This window comes from Geospiza fortis, unplaced genomic scaffold (assembly GCF_000277835.1).
Source record: "Geospiza fortis unplaced genomic scaffold, GeoFor_1.0 scaffold112, whole genome shotgun sequence".
NCBI classification, from domain to species: Eukaryota; Metazoa; Chordata; class Aves; order Passeriformes; family Thraupidae; genus Geospiza; species Geospiza fortis.
In genome coordinates this window covers 14,128,317-14,139,259 of record NW_005054298.1, presented here as the reverse complement: position 1 = coordinate 14,139,259, position 10,943 = coordinate 14,128,317, and the positions used below count along the sequence as shown (strand labels likewise).

The 10,943-nt window shown below is 57.5% G+C and overlaps 2 protein-coding genes across 2 annotated transcripts in view; both read left to right on the top strand.

The window, feature by feature from the left end:
* The window catches only part of CNPPD1 (cyclin Pas1/PHO80 domain containing 1), a 6,312-nt gene extending 2,964 nt beyond the window's left edge, over positions 1–3,348 (top strand). The window contains exons 4-9 of the mRNA XM_005416063.2: positions 617–698; positions 1,263–1,383; positions 1,472–1,600; positions 1,760–1,821; positions 2,070–2,187; positions 2,707–3,348. Coding sequence (XP_005416120.1) covers positions 617–698; positions 1,263–1,383; positions 1,472–1,600; positions 1,760–1,821; positions 2,070–2,187; positions 2,707–3,348 — 1,154 coding nt within the window. The remainder of the gene's footprint in view (positions 1–616; positions 699–1,262; positions 1,384–1,471; positions 1,601–1,759; positions 1,822–2,069; positions 2,188–2,706) is intronic.
* A 1,691-nt stretch (positions 3,349–5,039) lies between these two features.
* SLC23A3 (solute carrier family 23 member 3) lies at positions 5,040–9,358 on the top strand. Its single transcript, XM_005415796.1, has 12 exons — positions 5,040–5,147; positions 5,412–5,572; positions 5,984–6,078; positions 6,406–6,479; positions 6,776–6,957; positions 7,108–7,231; positions 7,546–7,690; positions 7,771–8,024; positions 8,214–8,319; positions 8,394–8,561; positions 8,764–8,859; positions 9,027–9,358. The coding sequence occupies exons 1-12, from the start codon at positions 5,040–5,042 to the stop codon at positions 9,356–9,358; spliced, it is 1,845 nt and encodes a 614-aa protein (XP_005415853.1).
* Positions 9,359–10,943: the final 1,585 nt, after the last annotated feature.

Below are 10,943 nucleotides of genomic sequence, written 5' to 3'. Positions count from 1 at the left end.
AAGTGAGATGGGAGCTGCTGGAGCCATCTGCCAGTATGTCAGTGTCTGTGCTTGAATGCTGGGGCATGTCCCTGAGTGCAGGGGAAGCAGGCTGGGCTGCAGTTACACCCTCTCGGTGCTTTGGTACCTGTTGGCTCCTGGTCACATGGGTGCCTCCTACTCCGTCATCTCAGGGTGGTGTAGGGTGAGCTGGATCCGTGCTGATGAGGTCTGGAGGGGGAAGATGCTGGTGGTTGGAGGGGAGCAAAGCACCATGAAGATGTGGTGTGACACCAGGCCCAAGAAGCAAGAAGGCCTCCAGAAGGGCTGTCTGAAGTCCTGCAGGGTGAGGGCAGGATGTTCCTCTGCAGCTGACTGCTGGTGGATCCCTGTGACACAGACCTGCTGATCTGGCACTGCCGCAGGGCCTTGGTCACTCACATCCTCTTCCTGCTGTGATTTGCCTGCCCTGCATGTTTGTTCCTCAGTTGTCCCTGACCTCTGGTAAGGCCTCAGTTTAAATTAAACTTGAAGGGCTGAGCAAACACCAAGACCTGATGGGCTTGTAGGGAGAGGGGAAAGGTGCGCATGGGCTGGGCCACAGAGGACTAACTCTTTTGGTGCTTTTCTGTCCTAGATATTGCTGTGGAGTTGCTGCAGAAAGTGGCTCCCAGTCCTATCCGCAGACTCCAGAAGAAATATGTGTCTCACGTATCTCGGTAAGAAGCAAAACCTGTCTCTTCATGTCCTGTGTCAGAACTTGGAGCTCTGGTCTTACCTGTGACTCACTTTGTCTCCTGGGCCAGCCACTGGCTTTATGCCTACGCCTTATTAGTGTCAAAGAGAAGCTGGAGGCACAGACAGCAGGCACAGTGACTTCCTGATGCAGCCAACTTTGAGTTTATCCTGCTCTCTGGGGTGCATATGTGCTCTTGTTACTGGGAGTCTGTACTGGCTGCATCTGCAGCTCCCTGGCTAACCAGATTTGAACCTGGAGTCTCCTCTTGGCAGCTGAGCCCTTGCAGCATGCCTTGCTGCAGGCAGGGCTGCTCAGTTTGGAGCTGACTGTGCCTGGGAACAGAAACCAGGGCTTTCTGCTCCCCACCCTGCATCCCTGGCACTTTCTATTGCTGCAGCTCAGGACAACTGTGACAGAGCTAGCAAGGCTGTGATCTATCTAGTGATTTGATAAACCTTCCTACTGTCTGCATGGGGAGGGAGCAGCCAAGTTGTGTCCTGGTGCCTGGGACGTTTGTAGCATTGGCTCTTGTCCTGTCCTACAGGGAAGCTTGCATCTCGCCCTGCTCCATGATGTTGGCCCTGGTTTACATTGAGAGACTCCGGCACCGGAACCCTGAATACCTCCAGCAGATCTCATCTTCAGACCTCTTCCTGATCTCCATGGTGAGCAGTGGGCAGGGGGGTAGCTGGGCAGGATGGTGGGAAGTGAGTGCACTGGAGGCTGAGATCCTGTCCTTTATGCTGCTTTCAGATGGTTGCAAGTAAGTATCTGTATGATGAAGGTGAGGAAGAGGAGGTGTTCAACGACGAGTGGGGAGCAGCAGGGAAGGTGGATGTCCAGACCATGAACACACTGGAGATGAACTTCCTGAGCGCCATTGTAAGTGAAACTGTAACTGCTGCCAACTGTTTCACAGAGCAGGGGAAAAGAGGGAGTCTGGATTTCTGTTTTTCTCCCACATGCTCCCATTAAGGGATAGAGAAAGATGTGTCTGGGTGCTGGGTGACCTGCACTGACCTTTAACTGCTGTCCCGGCAGGACTGGAGTCTCTACACGGATCCTCGGGAGCTGTTTGAAGTGCTGAGCTGGCTGGAGGGACGGTAGGTGTCTAGGGTGGGGGTGATCCCTTTATCTGTATTGCAGCCTGGCTCTGCCCCTGCTTGGAGACGGCCCTGCTGCAGTGAAATAAGAGGCTGGGCCACCTTTGAGCCTTAGCTAGGCTCTGCAGCTCCTTTCTACAGAGCTTAAGCAGGGTCTTCTCCAAGCCTGCCTGGGCTGAAGCTGCTTTTGTGGGGAAGGTCCATATCGTGTCCATCATTCCTTTTTTTTTTTTTTTTTTTCCTTGCAGTGTGGCTGAAAAACAGGGCATGTGGCGTGGCTGGTTCACCTACACAGATCTGTGTGTCCTCATGGAGCAGTCCATGTGGCAGCATGTGCTGGGCCAGTTCTACCAGCAAGTGGTGAAGGTAATGGCATAGGAGAGCAGCTAATTGCAAGAAGATGGGACGCAGCAGGCTGTGGATTTGGAGCAGGACCCTCTTTTCCACTCTTTTCCAAGAGAACAGCATCTTGGTTTATTCTCTGTTGAAAAGGGAGGCTGTCAGAAGGTGCTGATTTGCAGCTGCACTGCCTGAGGCACTGCAGCCTGGTGCTGGGTAGTGTGCCCTGTGCCAGACCACAGTCCCATAAGTCATGGTGCAAGGACATGGTGGTGGCATGGAGGCAACTGGGTACCAGCTAGGGTCTTGAATGGGAACTTGGCTTTTAGCTGAGGCATTTTCGTTTGTGATATTTAGGTGCAGCTTGGGCAGGCTGTGTGCTGCCCACCATTACCAGTGTGGCTGCCTGCTCTCGGCATCCAGCCCTGGAGCTAGTGGTGCTTTTTCCTATCACGGCTGCTGGGTTGATCGTGGCCATGCTGCATCATGGCTGGGGGGGGGTGCTGCTGCTGGGGGTGTCTGGGCTAACATTTGGCTTCTCCCTAGCTGGCCTGCCTCCTGGGCGTGGTGTACCTGACGGGCTTCGCAGCCATCTTCGCCTCCATTGCCGTGGTGCACCGGTCTGTGTGCCTAAGGAGTGCCAGCACTACAGCCCCCCGGCCTGTGCTGTTCCCCGAGGAGGGGAGGTGCCAGCTGGATACCCAGGCAGCCCCAACCCCTAGCCAACCCCAGCCCGAGCTGCCCAATGTCTCCTCAGCCAGCTGCACCCGTTGCCTGGGGGAGAACGAGACGACCAAGGAGACCAAGGAGCCCCATCGTGGAGGTGTCACAGCGACTGCGCTCTACCTGTGGAGCAGCGTGATGACGGCCCTGTCCTACCCAAAGGCACCTGATCTGGCCCAACACAGGCACCTCCCACATGGTCCTTTCCGGAAAGTGCCCACTGCCTGTGAGAGATCCAACCGTACCGCCCCCAGCACAGCCCCCAGCCAGCCTGGCCCTTTTGGACTCGCCGTGCTCCCAGCCGCCCCGGTGCTGCACTGCCATGCTTGCTCAGCCACTGCGGGCCCCACATGGGATGCAGCCCCCAACCGTGAGGACTGGCTGGACCCCCTGGGGCTGAAGCAGTGCTTCCTGCATACTGCAATGGATCTCAGTAGAATCAAGAGCTTCATTCTTCCCAGCTAGGAATATAGAACAGCAGCCCCTTTCCCCTTCCCTTCTAGTGTGGCACAACTCACTTCCTTGCACTTCTGGGATCCCTGATCCCTGGAACTGCATGGGGCTGAAGGCCCCTGCATTACTTTCAAACCAGCACTTGTGTCCCCCCACCTAGGGCAGGGATGTTCTTCACTTAGGGCTGCTGGGACAGGTTGGCAGAGAGCTGGCTTGCTGGGGTGGGAACTTAATAGCTGGAGGGTAAATATGGGTTGCCTTTGGGCTGGGGTGCTTGTGCAAAGGAGGTATTGTACCTCTTCCTGTAGTGAGTGGTGTTGGACAGAGGTGGCATATGGGATGTTGGAGGCTGGGACTGTGTGTGCAGGGTGGAGTGGCTAAGGCAGTGACCCCAATGAGAAGGTGGGGTGCCTGGGGTACAGGAGAGGAGGTTGAAGGAGGTGGGAGTGAGCTGTTTTTACACTGGGGGGCTGTTAGGCCACTTCTTGGAACTTGCAAGAGTGACACCAAGCAGGTACCCCAATGTGGCTGTGCCCCACTGGGCTTGGTGAGGATGAGGTGGGGTTAGGGCTGAACTTCCTTATCCTGCTTGTGTTGGGTGTTTTGAATCTGGGGTGCTCTGTGACCCCATTTCAAACCCTAGCTGTCCATGTCTGTGAGAAAATAGTGCCTGACTGCTCCTCAGAGTGGGAAGAAGGCACCTTGTCTTGCTGACCAGGCCAGCTCATCATGCCCCTTCTTTTTACTGTGGATTTTACACCTGTTTTTCACTCTTTTGTAGATGCAAATCTCTTCCAATAAAAGTAGTTCTTGCAGTGTGCCTGCCTCGTCCTGCTGAGCTGCTCCATACTGGCAGCTGTGCCTTGCTCCTTGCTGTGCAAGACAAACCCTAGGTGCTGCCGGTGAGCCCAGGAGACCTGCAAGGCCCGTCCTGCAGTCTCTCCTGACAGGAGGGATATCAGGTCTGGTGCAGGCAGGGACAACAGGACAGAGGAGGATCCCCATCCTTGGGAATGCGGGGAATGCATGTTCTCTTCACTGCTCTTTGCTCTCCAAAGCCTTACCTGTTAATGAGTGAGCCTTGAGCAGCACAGGCTTGACCAGGTCACTGACACAGCTGCCTCTGCCCCGTGACAAAAACACGAGCATCCCTGTCCAGCCAAGCAGGCAGCTCCTGTCCCTGGCATCCTTCTCCAGTGGCAGGATTCAGTATGCTCCTAGGAGAATAGGGGATATAATAGACCCCCACTGGAGACCAGTCTGGACCAGGAGAGCAGCAGATGCCCCTGCAGATGCTGGGGTGAAACAAGCATGAGCAGGGCATACCGAAGCTGGAGGATGCTGCTGGTGGGAGTAGTCTAAACACATGGAAGAAGAGGTGTCAAGGCTGTGGCCTACCCAGTGCTTGCCCACAGAGGCAGTGATAGGATCCAGGCTGTGGGTAGTTGGCATTGTAATAGTGTCTGATGGCCTGCTTGTGGCTGCCTGTCACCTGGCTCTCATGGTGACAAACCAAGGTGACACTTACATTCCTGGCCACAAAGGCAGATAACTAACCAACTCAAGTTAATGGCTAACCCTGGGGCAGCTCCTGCAGAAGGTGGAAGTTCAGCCGTGTGAGGATTTGGGAGGAGCTCTTGGGGGGTGGGAGCCTGCCCACCCTCTGCACCAAAAACTGGGAGCAGTGTGGGGAAGGCAGCAGCATGAATGGGGGCCGTGGCAGAGCACCTGGAGCTGGGAGCCCCATGCTTACATCCTGCTCCTCCCAGAAGATGTGCTCCTGGATGATGAGCTGCTGCTTAGCCCTTCAGGTAAGGGGGGACCACGGTGAGCAGCCAGAGAGATGGGATGATGAGGAGAGAGCTGGGATCTCAGATTGTAGGGCAGGGGCTGCATCCTGCCAGGCAAAGGGTGTGTAGGGCTCTGGTCAGTGTGGCTGGGAGAGGAGTGGGCAGTAGTGAGTGCTACCCAGGTGGTGTCAGTGGGCATCCACCCTCTCAGGGGGCCTGGGCATAGGGAGCTGCAGCTCTGGGTGCTGCAAGGAGTTGTGACTGCTCCATCTCTTCCTTGCACAGCACCTGGCTGTGCAGACCTCCTTGCTCTGCATCTTCCACCTCCTCCTGCTGCCCACCCTGCCCCAGGAGCCTCCTCATGCCCACACCACCAGCAAGCTGCTGGCACGAAGCCTCTTTGCCTGCGGTATCTCCACAGTGCTGCAGACCACCCTGGGGAGCCGGTGAGCAAGTGGGAAGGGGCACAAAGAAAACCTCTTCGTGCTGCATCTCTGCACAGTTGTCACAGATGTCTCCTCCCTCTCACACGCACCTCTAGAAAAACTCTCCCTCCAGCTCCTCACTGCCTTGCTCCAACATCATACACAGCTCCTTCACACCATCTGATGCCTGTGCTGCCCACATAGGCTGGGTATGGGATTCAGCAAAGCCTCTGACATCTGCATCCACTTCATGTGCTGTCACTTGGGATGTACTAGGGCACATGTAGAATATGGGGTAATCTCCTGCTGCTTTGGGGTTCTTATCTGCTTCCCTTCCTACCCCTGTTCCTCTGGCAGCCTGTGCTTTTGGAGCAGCCTTGTTTCCTTCCCTGTCCTTTCTCCCTAATGTGCCGCTGTTGTCCCCTTCTTCAGGTTGCCGCTGGTTCAAATCCCATCCTTTGAGTACCTGGTCCCTGCCATGGTGCTGAGCTCCCACCTGTCCCCTGGTGCCAGCACAGACAGGAATGGTAAGCACAGCCCTGGAGCCTGTGTCCCTTGGGGCCTGGGCCGTGCTGGTGCCAGGGGAATGGCAATGATGGTAGGTGGAGTAGGGATGAGGGGCAGCAAGGGGTCCTGCCTGCTGGCCCTTCTGGTGATGGTGCACAGCACCCTACTCACTCCTGAGTGCACTTGCAATGTACCTGGTCACCTCCCCAGGGCCAGGGCTTATGGGGATGGAGATGCTGGCACACTTCCCCTTCTGCAGCCAGCAGTCACCTTACTGCATCCTCTTGGACACAGCTCCAGGAGCCCAGGATCCATGCGTATCCCACTCTTCCAAAATTCCCTTCCAGGCACAGCCATGGCCAGTACATGCCTTGTACCTCATTGCAGAGACACAGGGAGCTGGGCTGACTCACTGCAGGAGGTGGGTGCTCCTGTGCTGGAATAGGGGTCCCTATCCTGCTCCATCAGCTTTCCACTTGTCACCCATATTCCTGCACCCCCAGACTCTTTTCCTGGGATTTGCCATGAAGAGAGTTGTGAAGGCAATGGGGATCATGATGCATGTCCACGTATATGTTTCTCTGTGCTTGGGGTGAGCAGAGCACATGAAACAAGGACTTGTTCCCTGCTGCTGGGGTGGTGGGAATGGGGCCAAGGGAAGGTGTTGGACTGCTCTCCATGTACCCTGCCCCACAGGTCCATCCTTTCCTCTTGCAGGTCTCTGGAGCAGTGCTGATCTCTGGGCTGATTCAGCTGGCACTGGGAGTGTCTGGCGTGTGTGGGTGGGCAGCGCGGCACTGCGGGCCCATGGTCCTGGCCCCCAGCCTCTCCATCATCGGGCTGTCCGCATACAAGGAAGCTGCTTTCTTCTGCTCCACCAGCTGGGGAGTAGCACTGCTGTATGTGAGCCCAGGGGCTGTAGTGGTGGGCAGCTCCTGGGCCTTTCTTTCACCAGCAGGACAGGGATGGGGCACCCTCACAGTGCATGGTGCACATTTGGGGCCCCATCACTGACTGTGATGCTGTGTGACCTGTGCCCACTCTCCTAGGCTCATGCTCCTCGCTGTCACCTTCTCCCAACACCTGCGGTCCTGCCGCCTGCCCTTCTGTGCCTGGCCCCATGCCTGGGAGGGCTCCACAGAGTATTCAGCTCCCACCCTGCGCACATTCTCGGTACTGTGGTTTGTCTGCTCTCTTCACTGTCACCAGGCTTCTCTCTCCAAGCCTGGCTCTTTGGTGTGGGCTTAGGTGAGACCTGGACCACAGGCAGGCATGAAAAGCTGTGGTGCAGTTCCCAGAACATGGATGCTTCTGGGGAAGCATTGGGGACCTAGGGTGTTGGAGCAGAACAGCTTGGGGTGCTTCCTACAAGGGCAAGGGGAGATGTGGCACGACTCCTCGGGAAATGTGACAGGACAAGGATGGGGTGCTAGCCAGGGCAGGCAGGGGAGGAGGGTCCCCTGCTGAGGGTCCCTTTTGCCTTGCAGGTACTGCTCCCATTTGCTGGTGTCTGCATTGTCTGTGCCATCCTCAGCTACTTCCACATTCCCTGGGAATCACTGGATGTGACCATGGGACAGTCCTGGGCCAACAGCACCTCCAATGCCCCTTGGATTCACATCCCCTATGCAGGTGGGGGGCAGCAAGGTTGAGTGCATACATCCAGATTTGGACAGGATTTCTATCACCTGTCCCTTCTCCCTCTGCTGCAGGAGCGTGGAGGTGGCCGCTGCTCACAGCCCGGGCGCTGGCAGTGGGCATTGCCATGGCCATGGGCTGCAGCATGAACTCCGTGGGCTGCTACGTGCTGTGCGGGAGGCTGCTGCGAGCCCCCCGGCTGCCCCCTCACGCCTGTAACCGGGGGCTGTGCATGGAAGGGCTGGGCAGCCTCCTGGCGGGACTGCTGGGCAGCGCGGGGGGCACGGCCTCCAGCATTGCAAACACCTGTGCTGTTGGCCTCACGCAGGTGTGCCAAAGCAGGGGGACATGGGCTGGCAAGGGAGGGGGAGGCAGTCGAGCAGGTGTACGGGACTCGTAATTGCCAGGCTGTCACCGAGCCAGTGCTGGGAAAGGCGGGTGTGTGTAGCAGAAGGGGATGGGAGACAGAGCAGGGGGTGATGCTACTCATGCTCACTCTCCCACTCTTCTTTCCCAGGCTGGCTCTCATCGCTCAGTGCAAGTAAGCGCCCTGCTGTGCATGCTGCTGGGCCTGTCCCCGAGGCTGGCAGGGCTCCTCACCCATGTGCCACTGGCAGTTCACGGTGGGTACCCCACCCTGCCCCTTGCTGCAGCGTCTGCAGCCTGCCTGGCACCTCCTGACTCCTGCCCCTCGCAGGAGGGGTGCTTTGTGTAACCTACGCCGTGGCTGTGGGCACGGGGATCTCCTACTTCCAGTACACAGACATTGACTCAGGGAGGAACATCTTCATTGTTGGCTTTGCCATGTTCATGGCACTGCTGGTACCGCGCTGGTTCGGCACGGCTCTGGCTCCCCTGGCCACAGGTATGAGGGACATTCCCCAGGCAAGGCAAAGCCTTGAGTCCCATGGCATGGTGAGCACACATCTCCAGTGTTCTGGGAGCCTGGGTCAGCTCATGGCAGCAGGAAGCTCCCTCTTCAATCCCTAATTCTGCCATGGCTGCTCATGCCCCTTTTCCCTGGCTGGGCTGGGACCTCCTGGCTGATTCTGGCACTGTCCCTGCAGGCTGGGTGCCACTGGACCTCCTCTTCCTCTCCCTGTTTATGGTCCCTGTCTTCTTAACTGGCTTCTTGTCATTTTTTCTGGACAACACAGTCTCAGGTGAGGAGCTGCCCTAGGTGCTCTGCATACGCCCTGCTCTGAGGACTGGATCTGTCCATGGGGCAAACCACCACCTCTGCCTCCAGGCAGTCCTACTGAGGGTGCTGGGGCTGGTGTGGGCTAGGAAGAAGGGACTCCCATTTCACTGCCTACCTTCCTGCTTGCAGGAACACTGGAGGAACGAGGACTGCTTTCTGAGCAGCCATGGAAAGCCAGAGCTGGAGACTGTCACCTCCACGGAGAGAGAGGGGAAGCCCGCCAAGCATATAAGCTCCCTGCTGGGCTAAGGAGGCTGCTGCCATCTTCCTGCAATGCCTTTCTATGCTGCTTCCTCTGCCCAAGGAGTGAGGAAGAGGAGGAGGGCAGCTGTGCCACTGAGGAGGAGACTGCTGGCCCGGGGGAAGGGACACACCTGCTCCCCAAACCCAGCTCTGGGGACCTGCAGCCAGCAATAAGACCAAGCCAGACAGACATGCCTGCATGGCACACTGTGGCCTGACCCTGTCATCTGGGGGTGCCTCGTGTGAAAACAGGGCTGTGCCCTCAAGGCAGCTTGTGAGCCACATTGCTCCTCCTTTCTGAAGCCCTCCAGGACTGAGCTTCCACCCTCCTAACACAAACCTAATTTCCCTGCTTGAGAGCAAGATATAAAAACCTTCAACTAACTTTGCCTTTTCCAGGGGTTTTCTTTCCAGATGGGATTTACCTAGGGGCTCCCCTGTTGCCCTGAGGACTGTGACAGAAGGGCAGGGCCACCTGGTGCCACTGCAGCTGAGGATGTGGGTACCTGTAAAATCCACCATCACCCTGTGGATGTGACATGGGGAGGGTTCAGTGCTTTGGCCAACCCCAAAGGACTGTCACTGTGGCTATGCTCACCTGCTGGCACTGTGCTCAGGAAGACTGGCTGTCCTGCTGTGTCCCAGTTGTGCCTATGGCCCCTTGATGCCCATGGCACCAGGTATATACCAATGCTCTGGCACTCCAGGGTGCTCCAGGCTGGGAGTGCAACTCAGGTCAGTTTCCCAAACAATGAACATCCTTTCACCTACAGTCAGATAGTGCCAGTAGTGCTCACCATATAAATACCCCCATGGTATTGCTCTTGTGACTACACTAGCTGATAGTGGATTTCCCTGAAGAAGAACATCTCCCTCCACCTGGTCCCACGGTGAAACACCCAAAGGTGGATGCAGGGTGGGAGGGATGAGGTGGCACTCTGTGTACAGATCCCTAGGTGTGAGCACTCTTTCCCCAGCCCCCTGTGACCCCCACAGCTGTACACAGCAGGATAATGCCCAGCTCATCCTCATCTAACCAGCATTCCCACCTGACCTTAAATTTCAGCTATGCCCGAAGTCCAGCTGGGTCCTGCACCCCAAGGCCGATCACGCAAGCTAGTCTGTCCTGCACTGCAAAGTCCTTGCCTACTCCCACGTTCCCTGATTCCCTGTCAGGATGCAAACCCTGTGCACTGACCACACTGCCCTGGGAGGTGGCTGCAGCCTGCATGCTGGGGAGAGGGGCGAGTGGAGGGGTGTGTGCAAAGAGCGTAAGTGGGAGACTCAGGGGCAGTGTGTGAGCCCAGCCTGGATGGCCTCAATGCACGGCGTGCTGGTGGGGGATCACAGTCAGAGAATGGGTGATGAGGTTTGGAAATCAGTGCCTGCGGTTAGCGTGGACCTCAGTGTGGAGGGAACTGGGGGTGTGTGGTGTGCCAAGCTGGCACAATGCTGCTCTGTGCGCAGGCATGGAGACAGCGGCACCCGCAGCCCCAGCCATGCAGGGCTCACTGTGCTGCAGCAGCTGAGTCCCGCACCCCTGGCAGGGCAGCGCGGCGGGTGCGTGCCCTGCCCGTGCCTGCCCCGGCACCCTGGGGCTCAGGGACAGACCTGGGCCAAGGAACACGAGGAGCCCAGCGCTGCCCCTCCGGCTGCTCAGGGCTCTGTACCCAGCTGGGCACTTGTGCCAGGACACTTCGCAGCAGAATAAAGCCCTAAAGCATTTCGGTCCCCATCAGCATCTCGGCCGTGGCACTCGCTGCGACAACCGCGGCCGCTCTAGAGGGGCAGCCAGCTCGGCTC